Source organism: Aquila chrysaetos, chromosome 19, assembly GCF_900496995.4.
Source record: "Aquila chrysaetos chrysaetos chromosome 19, bAquChr1.4, whole genome shotgun sequence".
NCBI classification, from domain to species: domain Eukaryota; kingdom Metazoa; phylum Chordata; class Aves; order Accipitriformes; family Accipitridae; genus Aquila; species Aquila chrysaetos.
Window position 1 is genome coordinate 13,666,878 of NC_044022.1, and position 20,987 is coordinate 13,687,864.

The 20,987-nt window shown below is 36.7% G+C and overlaps 1 protein-coding gene across 1 annotated transcript in view; it reads right to left on the reverse strand.

Annotated features, from left to right (window-relative positions):
* Positions 1 to 20,987, reverse strand: part of ARHGAP42 (Rho GTPase activating protein 42) — a 166,816-nt gene that overhangs the window by 118,358 nt on the left and 27,471 nt on the right. The window contains exon 2 of the mRNA XM_030042841.1: positions 9,272 to 9,367. Within this exon, the coding sequence (XP_029898701.1) occupies positions 9,272 to 9,367 (96 nt within the window). The remainder of the gene's footprint in view (positions 1 to 9,271; positions 9,368 to 20,987) is intronic.

Sequence of the window (20,987 nt, forward strand, 5' to 3'; positions counted from 1 at the left end):
GTGTGGTATTATTTTGTCCTCTACATCATAATGTGGAGCATATGGGTTCTTTGCAGTATTAGGACAGAGAAATGGTAATAAGTGCTTCAAATTCCCCATGAAGACAAAACCAGCAATGAAACTACCACATTCAGTAACAGTCTCCCTGCTTGACCTCCTCTGGTTTATGGCATTCAATCCCTGTATGTTTTTAGGGAGTGTTCCCCATGAACAGATGTTTTAAAACCCTTCCATTGCTGGCCATATACCAGGCACAAGCTTTTCCCCTGATCAGTCTTCTGGGCTCTGTCACACTATAAAGGCAAGACAAACCAGCACAAGAGGCCAGCAAGCTCCACAGTAAGAATGGAACCTCCTGTCTGAGCACAATACATGTGTGCCTCAAAAGTGCAGACTAATATGAGAACTATGTAAGGCAACAAATCAAGATCTAAGCTTAATCAAAGTCCAAAGCTTTGCAAGATGTGTTTGCAAGTACAATATAATATGTACATACCATATTAGGCAACTGGAATTTTAACTCAAAAGTATTTCATCTTGCAAAACTTAATGAGCAAATATAGCAAAGTATTTTATGAAGTTTTTTCCTCAACATATGTAAAGCATAAAACGTAGGGCTGCTATTAGAAGTAAAAATCCTTTTCCCTATTACAGAATTTTATTGAAACAAACCTTTGTCAGCATAACTGTCTAAATCCAGTTACAAAGAGTATCATACTCAAAAATTCTTTGCTATAAAAAGTAGCTATTGTGTCACAAATATTCAAACAAATATAAGCCTTGTACAAAAGTTAAAACAATGCTTTGAGCCAAGACATTTACACTTTCCACTCCACTCCTTTTCAACAAAAGTCTACAAAAAAAGCTGCATGTTTATACACAAACTAAGAAGACTTGCAAGAAAGTCAGGTTATCTAGAATTTCCAGATCCACTGTCAGCCCTTGTCAAATACAATACTTGGAAAGATAACCTTAAGACATGCAATGTTACACAATTTAAATAAATCCAATTACTTGACTTAATATCAGTAAATTGCCATACCCTATTCACGAAGAACCTTACAAAGCAAATACAAGTAGAAAATTCTAAATGGATCAAACAAGGGCAAAACATTTCCCAGAGTCCTGAAAGATTTTTTAAAGTTTATAATGTCTGTCTATCCCACAGTATGTGAGTAAAAACAAAAACAAAACAAATCCACACCAAACAATTACTCAAATACCACCACCACACTTTTAACACTTTATTTAAAAAACAGCTGCAATTTATCTACCCTGTGTTAGTGTTCTACCCTGATTATAAAAACAGCAAATGTTTTGAAAATACATCATACAATTTGGAAATATATCTATCTTCTGCAGCATGAATTCTTTAACACAACAATTTTTCAATACAACAGTAGCAGAGCTGTGGTAGAGTAAGTCCACTCTAGACTCTTAGTCTATAGCACCTCTCCCCATATGTGGCATTCTGAAGTGACAGCAGAAACATTTTAAATCATCTAAGCAATTTCTTCCATTTTGTTAGGAACATGGGACTGAATGGATCTCCCAGGCAGTCACTTGCTCTCACAGAGCACTATATCAAAACCTTTCCACAAATTAGTAAATCACTTCTCTTGTCTCTCCCCTTCCTTCTACACTTCTGCAAAGGACTGGAGGCTTTTGGGACTAGCCACAACAAATCTTGTATTTTCACCATGTTCTCACAGAATAAAGAGATAACAGTTTTAGACAAGTGGTCATTAAGAAATACTGCATCTCTATACCGCTACAAAATACGGCTTAAGATTATTGTATCTGCCAAAGAGAAATCAGCCTCTGTTTCCACCTGATGCACCCACATGCACAGCAGTCCTGGGGCAGAGCTCCATAGCTGCATAGCTCAGCAGGGTGTGAGGAACAATATTCAATACATTGTCTTTTTTCCAACAGGTATGAAATGATCTTAAAGTGCTTCTGGAGACCTACTTTGAAACCCTAGCAGCTTGAATTGGTGTCCACTGAAACTAACAGCGTAACTTCCTGTACTATAAAAGTCCATTTAATCCAATTAATCTTTACTTTAACCTTTAACCATTAACCATTAACCTTTGACTTGAACAGATCAGACTTCTCCAGAGTTGACTGATATCCACAGCCTGTCAGAGGAAGAACAGCTTTAAAAACCATGGAATATTCAGAAATAGATAAGATCAAAGGTGGATTCTGGTTAAATCAGAGATTCTTTCAATCCTCTCCTGCTTTCCTTTGCCCCTCCTCCTCCCCCCCCATCCCACTAGAAAGAATTGCGGTATAAATTGACTATGAATACAAATCTTTCATTCTAAGAAAACAATTGGTACTTCATGCTCAAGTTTTTTGAGCAGCTGAATAACAAGACAATGTGGGAAATACCACTGGGTGACACATTAAGCTGCGAAAGTAATACTGAATCCTAGCATTCCATAAACAAAGGAGTTAGAAGTAATTATGACTACATTTCATGCTTGCCAATCCCCGATTCTTCAGAGGCACATCCGTACTTTAAATGAAGGGAAAAAAAACTGGTATTTCAATCTTTCCAGCTGTACAAACCTTATTTGTGTGTGGTTCTTTGTGGGTGCTGAAATAGGGGAAGTAAAAGGAAAAGCAATGTATTCAGAATGCAGCTGAGAATCATTAATACTGTTTTTCTGATTTGTAAAATTTAGTGCATTTATTACTTGAATGGTGAAACACTAATTAGGAAAAATATCACCAAATACTTCAACAAATGTTAGGTTTGCCATAATTGCTTTGTTGAATTTAGGCCTACAAAGAGATCAAGGACTTCCTGTGTTTAAAACTCTAATCGCTACTAAGGATTTTGATTTCAGAAATGACAAATCCTTCATCTTATTTGCTCAAACCTGAAGATGAGTATCTCAAAGCTGAGTTGATCAAACCACTACCTATTTTTGAAACCAAGTGCCTATTGCTCAAGAGGTATACTAACTTGACAACTCTAAAGTGTTATGCCTTTTTCTAGAAGTGTATTATATGCAGCAACAGTACATACCAGTTATTTTCAAACCAACTCTGTAAGACAATTCTCTTGTGCTCACACTGTCTCCCCACAGGCATTCATACTTCCATTGGGATGCCCAACTCTAGAAATAACAACGCTAAGTGATGAAGGAGGGAGGAAGAGGTATGTTGAAGGCATGGAACGGGGACAATAAAGTAGAATGCATCTACAAGAGTCCAGAAGATCAAACTATTAATGAGGGACACGACAGATACTTCATCTTGATCTGCGAGTGGCATGGACTTGTCTACTTGTCTACTCAGCTGTTCAGATCAAATGTTGACTCATTTAATCTCCTTAGCAGAATGCACCAGGACAACCAAAGCTATTGGTGTACATTGCCTGCCTCAACCTCCTTCTGTAAACAGCAGAAGCTCCAAGGCAAGTGGCGGTCTGAGACACCACAGTTTGCAGTCCAACATAATAAAATGAACTAGCATGAATTTTAGACTCCCTTAGCACTGTAAACTGCAGTGACTCAGGAGATCTACTTCACATCCAGCTATTCCTGCCACAGAAGAAGGGTAAGACAGACAGGAAGGGCAGCAACTGCATCAGCCACCCCATTCTAATTTTTTTCATTTGAATATGCTTTTTAAGGTAACAGGGAATGGAGCATGCAAATTCTAACAACCTTCTGATATGTGTCTTGGAGAAGAAGAAAAAACAAGGCCTGTGCTGTTGATCTTATTGTACCTTTTCCTCCTGCACAGATCAAGGCTTATTGCAACATTATTTTATTTCCTGCTTTGTCAGCCTCATTTGACCTTCCACAGCAAGGACAAGAGCTCTGGGCTTGACCAACAGAATGCCAACCTTCTCTTTCTGGTGCAGATGCTGTTTTGAAGCCTCTATGGATCCTAGCACTAGCATAAAATCACTCATTTCTTGGAGTCAAGAAACAATAGCATTCCGGAAACAGGTGGCATTTGTTTAAATATGCAACATGGGATAAAAAAAAATAATGGTAGGAAGAGATTTAACAGATTTTAAACAAATAGTTCAGGCATTTCACACCCTGATTGTGCTGAGTTCCTCCCATAATTTGTTACTGTTTAACTTCTGTAGATAAAAATAGTCCAACAGGAGTACCAAAGAACTCTGCCCTGTGATTTAGATCTTACAAGTAGCTTATGCAAAATTGCTTTGAAGGTCACCTAAAAAGTTAATCTTAAATATCATTCTTCCAACTGGAGGAAAAAGAGCTGGCAAATCTAGGCAGGTAATTACTGTAGAAAACCAGCATACAATCTTTCTATGCAAATTCACTCTCACTTGCAAATAGCTTTCTATACTAATTCAGGACTCAACCCTTCCCCACCCATCTAAAAAAAATGGCTTTTGTAAATATGCTTGTCTCTAATGTGTTCCACAAGGTCAACAAACTCAAGCACTACAAAACTTACTGGGATGATGCCTATGTTAAAAAAATCCACCCCTGGAACTCTACCTTCAAGGTGGTGGCAAGATCTTCCTCTTTCCTTGGTTTGGATAAGGCAGTAGCAGACCTGAACTGCTGGGATTCATTTTAGACTTACTTGGTAATTCCACTCAGAAACCTGGTTATGAATGGGAATTCAGAGCAAACTAGGTAGAATATTAACCCTAAAAAGAACTTTCTTGAACATCAGAGGTAACCTCAAGTGATAAAGGAGATGACCTGTAACATATCCAAGTGATTCAGACTGTGGGTGGCTCAATGGCATTTAATAAATAATTCCAAAACAGCCAGGCAAATTCAAGAAGCCATTGCACACCACAAACAATAGATACAGTGGCTTGAAATCATGATTAGCCTGACAGCTACCTTCTGAAGGTTCCTGATTAGCCTCCAAGTGGTTCCCAAAGAGAGTCTCCTAACTTGGAGACTGCAATGTCCACAGATTGATTTGTCAAGATTTGCCTCCACACACTTTAGGCAGGTATAAAGCTCCTATAAATTCTCTTTTTCTTTTTTTTTTTTTTTTTTTTCCCATTTTAATAGAACATTGCATGCACAGTTTGTACCATTAAAAAAATGGAATTTGGCACCTCTTAATGCCAATTAACTTTTTACATCTTTGTAAGAGATGGGGGGAGGGAAACTTCCTGATTTTTTCTCTTATTTGTGTAGTTTTATACACAAATTTCCCAAGACAGATCTATTTGCTGCTTTGAATGACAGGATGCTTGTCCTCTGACAGGCTCTCCAAGAGGGCAGAGCAGCTGCTAACTCAAAAGCATTGTGCATGTGGATGCTCAGTACAAGCAAAAAAGAAGACTGACCTTCTGGCATTGTTGCTCAACTCAAACGAGAGCCTTAAGAACACAACAGTGGACTCTAACAAACAACTACTATTCAAGGTTTTTTGTTTTGGGTTTTTTTTTTCTCCCCAGTACATTTTAGTTCATTTTTCAAAGTTCAACTTGAAACGAACTGCTGTATACAACATAATTGCCTGGTATGAGTTAACAGTTCTGTAGATGGTTAGTTGCTAGCAATTTTAATAATCCCATGAATGACCTGAGGTGTGAGTCAGCAAAGATCACATGAGCCACAACTGCTAGCAGCAAGATGAGAATTCAGTTCCCACAAGGAAAGATACTACCACATTTTAGAACTTTTGACCTATTCCGTGTGGCTCAATTAATAATGATTTCATAGATCATCATAATCCTATTACATTCCTAAATCAAGCATTTGATGCTACCTGACACATGTCATAATATAATTCTCTTCAGGGCAAACAAAATTCAAAACCAGCAGTGACAGAGTGAAATACATATGCCTTCCAGTGCTATTCCTAAATAGCACACACTAATAAAAAACAGAAACTAAAGTAAAATGCCAGAATATCAGAATGTATTTATTGGTCTTGGTTTCTTTTAATTCTGAAGAGCACGGTCTTACACTGTTGATATTGAATCTCACTGATCTATAATTAGCCATAATACAAAATAGACAAGAACTTGTTAAAAAAACTAGACAGAATTCCATTGCGTTAAATAATAATGTTTTATTATTTTCATCTGTATCAGCCACAATCCAGATAACACAAACAGAAGAGGAGCTAATAACCATGTTGTATTATCAATTAGTATGGCCCTTATGAAATATTATGGCCCTTGTGCTGCTGCAGATCACATGCTGCCACGTGCACTTCAAAACAGAGGAAGAGACAACACTGGCAATTGTTGCTAGCTGTTTATTTTTTAATGAGAAAAGCTAGTAAAGCTGGGGAGCACTGTTTCCCAAACCCAATTTTCTGGCAAATATCTGAAAATCTGAAAAAGCTTTTTATAGCATGAATCCTTTGATGGTCACATTTTAAAAAAAAAAAATTAATTTGTAGATGGTTTGAGGAACAAGCCACTCTGTTTATTCAAGAAAGTCAGGGGAATAGCTTACAACCCATGCACAAAACGTCTGACTCTAAACTGGGCATGTTATACCTGAAAGTGGCTACGTAGATAAATCTCGGTAACTTGCAACAACATGGAAAGATTACCTAAAATGCATTATACAGCTACAAAGAGACATGTAGATTTTTTGTCAAAGAACACCACCACTTCTATGGAAGAATTAAACATTTGTAAATAAAAAGTAAGAAATCATAAAAATTAGAAATGAAAGACATGTAATAAAAGAAAACAAAAAACCTAAATAAATCACTGGATTAAACAATAGATGGATTAAAATAAATATGAAGAACACCATCATAATTCTGTTTATATTGAGTGTGTCATGGAGCTTAACTAAAACTACTTCTCATGTATTTTGTGTAATGAGCTTATTGGAATAGATAAGCTGTATAAAGCGAGCATCTAAAAAGGCACAGGTTACAGGAAATGCAAGTAAAACTGAATGCTGTTATTAGAGCTCAGGTTGGAAAAAAAAGGTCTTAATTACTAAACAGAGACCTTCAACTCTAGTATTGCCTCCAAAAAAAAAGTTCATGGAGCTATCAACTCAGTTCCAAATCCTTATTACTGATAAAGGGAAGAAAGAAAAAAAAAAAAAAAAAAAAAAAAATCACTTATATTTCAATTTTGAAAAAAGTTGAAACTTTTTTTTTTTTTTTTAAGAGAAATAATCACATCCTGACAGAAGATGCCTTATTCAGAGGGTGAATTTCAAATGCTAGGGTGAATTAGGGTGAATTTCCAATCCTAAGCTTGAAAGAGAAATGTATTTTAAAATCTTCAGAATGCAGTCCCTGTATTAAGCCCCTTTGTATACGGTGGTTTTGTACAAAACTTATCAAGTCAGAGTATCACTGCAGACTGAAGTAAAACTTCCCAGTGGCCTGCATAGTTGTAGATACTCTTAAAAAAAAGGAGGTGAAGGCAGAAGGAGGCACAGAGAGCAGGATTCATCTATACAAAGCCGTCTTTGATGATAAGCAAACATCTAGCTTGTTGGGGCATGTTAAAGATATGGATAAATTCTAGGTCACTGTTCTAGGGAGATCAAAAATTGAGCCTTACCCTATAAAAGCACACAGTATCATTCAAGCTCTGTTAGACTTGAATTTGATTCCTGTCAGTTTACCTTTTACTCTTATAAGCTGCTTTGATGTACATGACAATCCATCAGGCAATGGGTGCTTTAGAAGCTAGAAATCCCTTCTTTGAAGCTCCAAGTGAAATAAATCAGCTGTCAAGCTTCATGAACTATGTTTTTTTCCTAATAGTTTAAAATGCCTGTTTAATGTCCAAACAATAAAATGTCTTTTCTTTGCTATATTTAGGTTACCAGTAAAATGAAGTTGTGTTTGTCCTCAGTCACCTCTTTTTAAATGCAAAACCTTATGTCTTTAAAAAAAAGTTATTGACCAAATCTGACATACAACTGAGATCCTGTAGACTTAGTTTAAATACATAAAATATGTACAAGCTGACTTTAACAGCCAAGAAATAATATGTAGAATGCCAAAGAACGTATACACACCATTCATTTTTTGTCTCTTTCCAAGCTTGATACACCTGAAGAGTGTATGCAGTTTTATGTCTGAGTAGAAGCAGCTCAGTGGCTTCACTCCCCTACAATATGTCAGTAAAATTAAACCTCCCCTGCCAAAGGTTAGTGGAAGACAGTGACCAAATACCAGCCATCTTTGACGGCAGTCTCCTAACTATCACAGTGTTGTAGGGTGAGGATGAGGCAAACCTTGCCAGTGAGAGCAAGCAGCTCAGACCTTTTGTCCAATGATTAGTAACTCAGTCAGGAAAAGGGAAATATTGAAGTGAGAGGAGACTTGAAAATAGGTTATAATAAGAGATGTGTTTGGAGAAGCCTAAATCTGAGTTTCCCCACTGCATTACATAGATCTTTTTTAAAAAATACTAACAAGTCCTAGGTCCCCTCTTGTACTGCCAAATTATTTATTTTTAGAAGCAACTATACTTTAACCACCATCTTCCTTCCTCTCAGATGTTTTGGGAACGACACAGGGGCCATGTGGCATGTAAGACTCATGACACTGAATTCAGCCATTCTGAAGATGGATTATAATCCAAGTTTCTCACCAATGGGAGCTAGAGCATTCCAGCTGCTGCACTACTGCCCAAAAGCATCACTGCAACTGCAACAATGCCTTGCAGTAAAGAGTGGCTGAATTTCTGAATCTTGGAAATGTTTCCAGGATTAGTCTGCTGAGGGAAGAATATTTTGATGATATTAAAGAGGCTTACATTCAAGACAAACTGAGCTGTTCAGTTTTGCGAATGCAGAAGTTCTGGGTGTGTGCTGAGGCAGAACATTAAGCAGCTAGTAAATTTTACTGGCAAAAGTTCAGACAGCTATATACTTAGGAATGCACAAGTTGTAAAGAACATATTCCTGTTTTTAGACCCTTAAATACTTCCTGTGTCTTACAAGGCACTTAAGTGTTTTTTTGGAGACCTATGTTATTTCATAGGAAACTTGTGTACCTTTTAGTATCCCAGTGAAAACTGGCTGCAAACTAAAAATAGCAGCAGAATTTAGAAGATTCACAGCTGACAAAGTACTGCTGAATACTTTCCTCTACAATGGACAAAGCTGTCACGAAGACATAGTTTTTCGACATGTATTTTTAAAGTCTTGCATGATTTCTACTTATTGAAATTTTTCTATTCTTGTTACATGCTCCATTAAAATAAACAAAACTGTGAACTGTCCCACTATATTCGTTATATCATATTAAATGTATAAGAAACAATATAAAATGTTACTGCAACCAGAGCACAGAACGTACTTACCAATATTAATTTCATCATCAGTTTCAGCATCTCCAATACACTCAAACTGGAAATCTTGTAAAGACTGTGAAAATTTTTGTACTGCCATGGATAAATCTAAAATTCAAGAAAAAGAAAAAAAAAAAAAAAAAGAAAATGAGAATTACTCCACTACAACTTCACTGGAGCATTTCTGCATGAAACATTTTTTTCTGTTTTCAACGTTTCCTTTCTAGTATCTTTTTTGGACAGTAACTTCATCCAAAAACCCCCATCACCATTTCAAAATCAAAGTACCTGAGACATCCCAGAAACCTCTGAAACACACTGATACCAGATTTCAAACATTAATACAGGCATTATGTTCACAACTGAAGAACTGTTATACTTCTTGAAAAATAAGGAATTAGTGTAAGAAATAAATGTCTAGTGGTAAATTGCATATGTAAGTAGATCACTTGTTTAAAATACTGCAAGATTAGTTTGCAGATTAAAACAAATCTTATGACAATTTTTCATAAACATTATCAAAAGAATTACATTCTAACTATTCTAATACAACAAAACTTATACAGTGTTATGTAAAAGCTTTGTAAAAAGAAATCAAAGGGAAAAAATTAAACCATTAATGCTTGCCAATCAACCTAGTTGATTGCTCATAATCAATAGGATTATGAGCACTATTTTCACTGAATTACACAGACTGGACCTTCAGACCAAAGAAATGTCAAAGCTATCCAAACTTCATAGCATAAAATTTCATTAGAATTGTACACACTCCAACAACAACAAAATTGTAAATACAGAATAGCAATGTAACCACATAAATCTGTTCTTTTCTTTTTTAGGTACTAATGGCAAATGCAGAGATGAATGTGATAACTAATGAACTCGGTCTTTAAGTCAAGACTTAAAAACGCTACCAGTCCAGATGAGCCCAGAACACCAGCAACAATTCTCTGTGTCCTACAGGACATATCTCTGGTATCTTTTTTGAAGCAAAGAAAATGGGCAGTTACAGTTCTGGTTTCTGCTACATCTAATCAAAAGTCAGGGTAAGGATAAGTTATTAACAAAAGCCAAGTCATAAATTCTGTTTCAGAAGCATCATGTATGTGTCTCCATCCTTGGGGATGTTCAAAAGCCATCTGGACATGGTCCTGGGCAACTGGCTCTAGGTGGCAGTGCTTGAGCAGGGGGGTTGGATCAGATGACCTCCAGTGGTCCCTTCTAACCTCAGCCATTTTGTGATTCTGTGATTTTCTTAACCCTCTGTTATTGTAAAGCCGTAAAGACTAATTTACCCAATGCTGGACACAAAATTAGAAGGCTAACCTTTTTCCTGGCAGGAATAAAACCTACCATATAAATACACAAATTGGCCTAATGTCCTAAACCAAGACACACACACAAAAAGATAAGTGTCATTTAAATTTGAACAATCTCCAACAGTAAGAACCATTCCACTATCCTAAATGAAATAAGGGTTGAAAATCTTTCAAACACCTCCAAATAAGAATCCGCACAGTAAGATGACTGAAATTTGGATTGTTTTTAATTAAAGGAAACGACTATCAAGCAACAGAATCCCTACCAGGATTTTGCCCTACCCCTCTATTTACTCAGTGCCTGCTGCTTTCACATTTTTAGATGCAGCTATAGAGTACATCAGTCCAACAAAAGAACAAGAAGTCTTTAGACAATACAGACATGAACAGATGTTTTTCTTGTATTAGTAAGGAATTCCACATGTTTATCTGATAAATAACTAGAGTGCAAAGAATTGGGTAAATAAACAAATTCTGTATCTTTTTGATAAAAAACATGGAAAACAGGAAAGAATGTTCCCCAGAATTATTGCATTCTTGCTAAACATTTCCTACTGTGCTGTACATGAAGATTATACTATTAAATGTATTAAAAAAATTAGATGCTAAACACAAAGATTTCCTACTGTTTGTATAAATGAAAACAAAATAGATCTTTATAAGCTGAAGCAATCCATTTTATGCAAATACAGCATCTTTGATATCCAAGTAACCAATTGTTCTACAGCTGTTAGGAAGACCTAAACTTGAATTTGTTCACAGCAGGATGCTTTGAGTTTAAAGAGAAGAAACATAGTTTCATTGTTGGCTCTTCCACCAAGTTACTACACTGAGTCCTAAACCTTTCTATAAAATTGCTGCATACCAATTGATGCCAAAAGGAATAATATGGTCTTAAGGTGATTGAATGAAAAGGATTCTATATTGCAAGTACACTGAAATGTAAAAATTAACTATCACTAATAGGAATGCAGATTTACTTCCTCTGGACAATCTAATAGCTGCCCACGATGACCAGCATCTCTGTAAACATGAAAGGAAATGAGGGAGCATGGACTCTGCCCTATCACGCTTCCACACATCCAGGGCTCAGTGGAACAAATGTCAAGGGAAAGGAAAACAAATGATAAAAATATCCAAGGTGGAGTCTCCATTTTATATCCTGGATTAGTCATACATAGATGCCGATCTCTCTTTCACTGTGTCAGCAAATCAGACAGCGTTAATGCTTACATGTTTTGAACCTGAAGGAGATGTGTTTAACCTAACTCTGCAACAGTAGGTTTGAAGAATGTAATAAGAATTACACAGCTCATTAGATAACTTGATAAAATCATCCAGAATGATACCATGTGGAGATTTCTGCCTCTATATGAGACCTATTCTACTAGCTTGAAAGTACTAAAAGATACCATATTAAGGTTAAAGCTGTTCAGTGTAGCAAGGAATAAAATGGAAGTTCCAAGGTCAGATATTTCCTGTGACACTAATTTACAGGTTCTGTACAAAGTTAATTTTACCTGAAAATATAAAAAAATATTACTCTACAGAATTCCAGCTTACTTGGACAGCTTCCTAGAGATTGTAATAAGAGTTAATCTGTAAGAACTCAAAGCTCAATATTGCAGTTGAACCACCAACATTGGACCAAGCGATGCAATTAGTTGTATTTATCAATTTCTTTCTTAGGAACATCATCACTTTACTCGATTACAAAATTCACCTAGTCACAGAAAGGACCAGTTGTGCAATAAGCACGCCTCCTTTAAGAGACATGAAGATTTAAAACTGAATTAAGTCAGATTTAAGAACAACTGCCTCTTCAATCAAGAAGAGGCAAATGATATCACTACCATCTTATCTTGTCTGGAAAAAAAAAAAAACAAAAAAACCCAAAAAAAACAAACAGAAAAGAGCAGAGAGATGGAGCAGAGACCTTGTCCAGCTTTACAAGATGTCATTTATCACTGTATATCCCAGAGTCTTAATGTCACTGAGAGCCCTCAATACGTCCTGCTCCTTCCAGACGTAGGAAGGTAAATCACCACACCAATCATCTGCAAGCTATATGGCATTAAAAGAGTTGTTCTTACCCAGCTTCTAACATGTACATCTTGATAGTCATAGTCCACTCTTTTTGTGGAGTCCACATGAACTAGAATATTTCATTTAGCCCAGGACAGAAATTCTCTTTTGAGCAGAGTCAACTGATCTCCTAAGTTACTATAAAAACCTTATCAGCTTTATTGACTGACAGTGCAAGTCTATCATCCAGGGAAGGACAGCTGCTCAAAAGTCTTAATGATACCATAAATGTTGTTGCCCCTGCTCTTCTGAAGGCACTTAAATAGCGTAATCTCTCTGAGTGCCAGTGAAAGAGTGAAAATGCACCCTGTTATCCCTCAGTTGCCACAGGAGTGAATTTCTAACCACCAATTCTTTTAACATTTATTTTCCGACAGTACTAACCTGCACCATTTGTTCCCTGTTTTCCCCAATTCCAAAGGAGGATTCAGTTTGGTATTGCAGTGAGGCGTATAGTCAAGAGTAGCCATCTACACACTACTTACAGTCAGTGGAAGGAGATAACGGAGACAGGGTTGCCTGTTTTAGTAAGGGTTGAAGCAACTCAACTGGCCAGCAAGATTTTTTTTGTGGAGCTCTGGCAGAGGAAGTACTAAAAGAAGCATGCTACAATGTGACCGGAAACAATAAAAGGATAATTGCAGCTTAACTACAAGAAAGTAATAACACCAGTATTAAATATGGATACATATAATACCAACCATCAGTATCATAATGTTAATGAAAGAATAATAAAAGCCATCATCCATTCAGGAAAGTCACAGAGGAATCAGGAAACACATTTTCTTTTGCATGTCTTCCTGAAGTTCTATATTTTTGCTCAATCTACTTAACACATATTTACCCAATAAAAATATGGGAAAAAACCTCTGCGTTATCCTACAAGTCAGGTTTATTTAAGATTCACTTTGTTTCAAATTGCCAAAAAGGAGGATTTAATTTGAACTGTAATATATTAACTTATTTTAGGCTTCAGATAAGGTCTTATGTGCTGGATATACGATGATAAAACTATGATGCAGTCCCTTTGTATTACTAGAATTGTTCTTCAACTTTCTTGTCCTAGATTTATTAAATGGATCATAAAATAAGTTCTTATATAGAGCCTTGAGGAGGAAGGGAGAACAATACATTGCAACAAAGTGATGAAATGATGGATGCGATTACCTGAAGGATGAAAGAACGAGTCTATTAGTTTTGGCACAGCCCTTCACAACAAGGATCAAGTTCTACAGATAAGACAACTTGACAAGATTGCTACAAGTTGGTAAGCACAAAGAATTTTTTTGGTTGGGGTGGGAAGGTTGTTTGGTTTTGCCAATCTGATGGCTAGAAGAACAGAAGAAAGCCCAAGCTTTTGACAGGAGTCAAACAAGCTCCAAAAGCAGAAACTTTATGCACTTACAAAGCACCTATATCCCTACCCTAGTAACAGCCTGCAAGAAACTGTTCTAAGCAAATACATCAAAGCTAAAGTCTTTCCACTTGTTTACTTACAAAGATTACTTCGTTAGCAAATGGAGATCCAATAACCAACACTCTTCCTGACTGATGTCAATCATCCTGGAAAAGTTTGGTATCATTCACTAGGTTAATAAAGAAAATCAGCAGTTGAAACCTAGTGAGAAGATTAAACATGCCTAAATGAACTCCTGAGCGCCAGCTGGAATGCAGTAAATGGGACTTCAAACAACAGGCGCTCTGGCTAAAATAATAACAGCAACGTATCTGGTGATCTGACACAAAGCTACTTATTACCGTATGGCTTCAAAGACAGCAGAGGCAAAGGGGCAATGGCTGAGCTGGCAGGATATTAGAGGCAATTCTTCAGTCAACTGAATTTCAGGATAGTTGAAGACTGGAAAGGAGATCACATACAGTCATGTTCAGTGTTTCAAACCTTTGGGCAGTTTGATTCCACTACCAGATATGACTAGATGCGTTGCAGTGCCATCCTTGATGAGCTATCTCATTTGGTCGCGCACTGACATATAGGTTTATTAAAACCGAAGCTACTCAACAAAACCGAGCATTAAGGAGCAGTAATATGTGAATAAAACACAGCAGAAACTGAACAATATTGCCAGAGTACTTGACAAAAAAGGAATGCTAAAATGCAGAGAACCATTTATCTAGTGCATTGACTTCTACTCCTCCATACCTGAAGATGAGTCACTGTTGTGGGTTGGTGGGGTTTTTTTTAATTGCTTTGCAAATAAATTTATTTTCTTGATTTATTTCATAAGCAACTCTCATCCTATAAACAATTTTTCTGGCTAAGTTATCTAAACACCTGAAAAAGTAGTTTTATAAATGGAGACATTATTATTGTGAAACAGCAGCTATAAGTATGATTTGCAGCATTCTTACTGCACCAAATGACAGAAGCAAGGAAACTTTTAAAAATTCATACAAGTGAAAAAAGGCCTTTAAGTATTACAAATACAAATCTATAAAACATTATTTATCCAGAAAAATACGTGCGAGATACACATCTCCTTAAATACTTCATGACATGCTGCTTTACTGTGAAGATGAACCGGGAACTGCCTTGGTTTTGTTATTTTCTACGAGAATGAGCTTCATGGAGGCGAGCTATATCAACAGCCAGAAATAAGCTGGAGGAACAAGAACACCCCACTGAGAAGCACTGAACTTCAACAGCTTCTGTGTTTGCTACAGTCAATTTGATTGTAACTAGAACATGTCACAGTGGGACATCTTTTTCCACATCATAGACTGTAAACACAGCAGCTGGCAGTACAATTATATTTAGGCAGTATGAATGATTAAGCAGTTGAAAGCAGTGATCATACAAGATTGTGTATATCACTACTATATTTCAAATTTCTTCCTGGCGTAAGGGCTTTCTCATTAAAAACCCCAGCTTCACAGTTGTTGGTCTTAATTCAGGAAACAGCACCAAAATGCATTTTCTTCACAATTTTCACCTCTTTCCACTCTTCATCGCTCACCACTGCTTTAAAATGAAAAGTAAATGAAAATCAACAGCCGTAGGTAACGGTCACATACGGAAAATCTTACAATTTCATAATGTATGTGATATCAGGTCAGCACAAACAAGGGGACCTGTAAAGGACTTAAAAATTAGCCCAAAGCAGCAATGCTGAGCATGGGGGTGTTGGCACATATCTCAGTACTGCAATTAATTCCCTCAACTGTACATGAAAAGAATTCTGGGGTTTGCTGCCAGAACAGGTAACCCCAGCTGAATAAAAAGATCACCACCATAACACATGCCCATATCACCTGTAGTCAGACAGCAATTTAAAATGCATGTTAACATGCCTTTTAAACACACACACAAAGCTGTATAGTCAGCTGATACAGCTTCTGCCATCTTCAGTTTCAAGTAGCTTTCAATACTAGACTCTTTCCTACCACACACGGTTCACAGCCTAAACCATGGCATGGAATATTGTCCACGGCACTTCTATTTTTAGAAGTCTATCTGATGGAATTATTTACATACACACACACTTGTTATTTATTTCTCAGCTGAATTAATCTGTGGATCAAATTAACTTTTCTGATTGTCATAGGAAAAAAAAAAAAGAAGAGAGAAAAAGAAAGAAAAACCAAAACTCTCCCCTCTTAGGAGTGATCACATTTTTTCCGAATTTCTGCAGAAGAATTTAATTTGGCAAAACACAGGACAAGCTGGCACAGAGGAGAGGCTATCTGCAGGGGCAGATGCAGCTAATGCTGGCCACTTGCCATAATGCCTTCTAAAGAAGCCACAAGAAAAGACCACAAGGGAATACAGAATCCAGTGCCCAGTGCCAAAGATTTTGCAGCACAAGGGCCATTGCTCTGTATTGACACAGTCTTTCATTGTTGCTATCAATGAACTCTTTATCCCCTTTATTTGCTAGCTTCATTGGTGTATATTCTTTGCCAGCTTGATATTCATGGAACAATAATAAGCAACTAATTTAAACCCCCTAGCCCAACAATCCCACATTACTTTTCCACCTTAGGTTCAATGTTTTTCTCTTAATTTTAGGGAAGCTAATTTCTTTCTCATAATGTCCAGGGAAAGGACATCAGCAGAATATGTCAACATGTAGCCCATGCATTGCTGCATTCCTCTGGGGTTAAATAAGGCACTATAGCAGTTTGAAATTTTTCAGTGTCTTTTTCTTACTCATGAATATTTCTGTGAGAAAAGCACACAACTTACTTTCTCATTCTAGTAAGCACTGAGAAATCCCCTTGATCAAATGCAACAAAATCCCCACTTTCTTTACATTATGATGCAAGAGCTGCTGAAAAGTCCGTATCTTCTACAAACTTCAGAGCTATTCATAGCAACATTTTTAAGTCCCAACTTCCTTATGTTAGAAACTTGTACAGTACTTTGAATGTTCTTAGTATTTATGGTTAAGCACTAAATCCAACACATTCTTGAAGACAACACCCCAAGAACAGAACATTTATGTTTAATGAGAGGGGGATTTTTTTAGGCCACATTTGCATGCTTACTTGATAAAATCATACTAGAGCTTCCCAGAAACATAACTGTTGAACCCAATGTCGTACAGTCAAAAGACAATGTTGGTAATACTCCATCCCTCTTTTCACTATTCCTCTCCTTACCCCAACTTACTTCGTCTGTAGATGTGGAAACCTAACCTTATTCACATAATTAGAAGAACAGAAGGAAGTGAATTTTAGTTTAGTATGCAAAAGCTGTAAAGTCTATACAATGACTAACTCCCTTTGACTTTGCATAGTTATAAATACATGAAAGAATGAAAATGCAACTAAAAATGTATGCCCTATAACCATCAATGTGGAGGACACCATACAGTACGTACTGAACATCTGCTTCTCTGAAGTTAAGGCACATATACAACTTCATAGCTCTTTGCCGCATTAAGTGGTGTCATTTTATCTTGTTTCGATACTCCCACATTCTTGTATTTTATTTCTCATTACCTCATTGCTACAAAATCCTTTATTTCTCAATATTTTAGTTTATAAGACTGTTCAACAATACTGCTGCATTTGATCAGAAAACAAACTGAGTACGCATGGAATTACTAGGGTCTAAACCTTCCAATCACCAAACCATAGTGACAGAATTAATGCAACAACAAAACCTTTAAAAGTGAGTAATCACATGGTTAAAAGCAGAACAGAAAATGCTTCCAACTGCAGTTCTTTGAATATTTTCCACAAATATGGCTAAAATTTTCAGGAAGCATTTAGTTTCCTTTCACTTTTGAAATGATAAAGATTGACTGTAGGGTATAACTTAGTACTATTTCTAGCATATTATTATATTTTTCTAAATTACACTCAACCAAAACATTTCTATACACAATGCCAGTTTTGCAGATATGCTTATTTTCATTCAGTAAGCTTTTTGGCTAAGATCCACAGTAAGGATTCCAATATTTCCAATAATGGAATATTCCAATATTTCTTCTCTGCTAGAAAAGAATAAATCTTAGAAAACAAGCACATTTCCCTGCTTTTTTCCATTCTCAAATAATTGAAAATCAGTATTCACTCATCCACACTCTTCCAATATTTTCTTTGTGTCTGTTGATAAAACTATTCCATAGCTCGGTATCAGGAAGATCTCAACTCTTTAGCCTAACTTTTTAACCACTCAATAAAGCACATGAAACATCCCTGAGAAGCAGCTAAGATTATATCTGATATAACATACAGTAAATAATCACTCCTTACCCTTCTCGTCTTTTCTTGTTTAAAGATTTATCTGACATTCAACTTCAGTTTAGGGCTGTATACCCCATTCTTTTCCTAACCCTACCACCTTTCAGGACATTTTGCTACACTTTCCAGAGAGATGCAGTTTGCTGGTCTCCAACTTACTATGTACACCAAAAGAGTCTGGGTCGTGGCGGCACACAAGAAGTTGTAGCTGAGCCACATGATAAATCTTTTGTTCATGTAGCCTTCGTCATACACTAAGCCTCACACTACAAAAAGATATGACCATTAATACTGGTGAGAACCTTGTGCAACATCTCAAGTTGGTTTTAACTTAAGGCTGCTCTAAAATCTCAGATGTTAGTACAACCTCTTTCAGGTGTCTGTAGTACTAATGTAGATAGCACACCAAGGCATACAATTCAAGCACACACAGCCACGTGGAACTGTTTGGCCAACATCAAACACTACATACATGCCAGTTTTCCTCCCTTTTTCAAATACAATTATTTTCGGGTTTGTTTCAACAGTCATTTGAATGAAAACCAACTTAAAGCAGCAGCCTTAGCGTAAGACTACATAGAAATCCTAAAGGACTGGAAAAAGCTAGAATGTTAACTTTTCTCCCCTACACTTTTTTTTTGTTAGTTTTTCTATATCTTCTTCTTCTGTATCATTTTACTTTAACCTCTGCATAGCTTTCTACCACTCCGTTATCCATCCTACGTTCCTAAACTTTCTTCCTTGCAAATTTGCTTTGACCCTCAACATAATTTCTTTTGCTCCTTCTGGGGATTTTAAATGCTCTTTCATGATCTTCCACATTCTTCCCCTACCCTATGGATGTTTATTTCCCAGAACAGTGTCAGCCTTTTCCAGGGAGCTGGGTTCACAGCCCAGTCTCTTTCATTGAAAGAGGTTTATCAGGCTTGCTGCATCATTTCTCACTCCTCCTGGCACATCCCAGAGACAGCAAGCAGTGAGCAGGCAGAGAAGCACCACAAAAAAAGGACAGGGAAACTAATAGCAGATGCTGCCAGAGTTTGAAAAAGTAGGGAGTGACTTCCTGTCTGGCAACCAAAGAATTGCCAGAAAAAACATGGGAATTCCCAGATTTCTAGTGCAACATAAGGTATTGGTGCATCAGACAGTATTTTAGTGGTATTTTAAAATACAGTTCTCTCTCTCTGTTCTTAATCATACAATGCATCCAGAGAAATTTTAAAAATGCATGTGCCTATTTACAGACAGTGAAACACAAAGCAATATATGATAGCATAATTTCACAATATAATTCAAGCCTATGTTGCAACGCGTTCGTTAGGGAGCCACGGTTCTGACTATTTGGACAAGATTAATTCTGCCAGTTCTGCACTGCATATGCGTATGTGTAGAATGAGATGCCATTTCCCCACTACTGCTCCTACCCAAATACGTATTCAGGGAAGAAAATAAAAAATAGGGTTAGTCAGTTCTGGTATGAACAGGGAGCTATTAAGAAACCACTTCCAGGAAAACAAAGAATAAATCACTGCAACAATTATTATGCAGATCTTTAGCTGTAAAAATTTCTGCAATATATCTTTAAATGCTTTTATGTGCCATGATTTTTACATTAAGTAGATTCCCCTATTCTGCGAAGAGAGCTGCTCAAAGGAGGATCAGTCACATTGGCCTGTGCTGGACAGCGGGGGAGGGATGAAAGGAATGAAAGCAGTTATCAAAGCATTTGTAAGTAGTGAGCTCTTGGAACAACATTAGAGTCGAGGGTCATGGGAAACAGAAGCTTTGCTCACCCTTCTTCCTGGCAAAGTTTTCTGCACTTGGGCAACAAAGTAAAATGTTTTGTAAGAACAGAAGGAGGAGGAGAGGGGAAAAAAATTAAAATGTGTATATTTAGCTCATTAAAAAAAAAAAAAAAAAAAAATACTACCACTTTGCTTTAAAGGAAATGAAACACTTTCTATATGAAATTTTTCCAGGCTCTTAGAGCTCAGGAATACAACACTTGATTAGATTCCTTTGATCAGAAACTAGTATCACAGTCACATGAACTTCAGTATTGCACATAACAGGGTTGTGTGGGGTTTTTTTCCTAACACAGACACACACACACAAACAGATGTAAGTAACATTTGTTTAGAGTCAGATATGCATTTCCAGACACAGAGGACAGAACTGAGACCCCAGATCAAGCAGGATTCTGTCCAGTGAAGTGAAATGGCACTAAATGTCTTTACCAAATTTGGCCTAAAGGAGTTTCTCGCACTCAGTCTACCATAGAGCCAATTCACCACATAGCTGCTTCTCACTACTTAGGGAGAATGGATACCAAACACATCAGTTTCATACAGCAAACAAGCTTAATATGCTAGTTAAACCCTCTTCTACCTTTAAAATATGAAAAGAATTCAGAAAATGCAGAAATGAGAGCCATGAAAGCACTTACAAGCCTTAAAGATACATACATTTTTGAGGGTTTAAATTAAATCACTTGCAGTATCCTAAACTCAAAAATCTGTTACCAAAATACCTACATGTTAATAATGGGAGAAAAAAAACAGCCAAACAAAATATGCTTCATTAAATAATGAAATGCACAACTACAGATCTGTTTT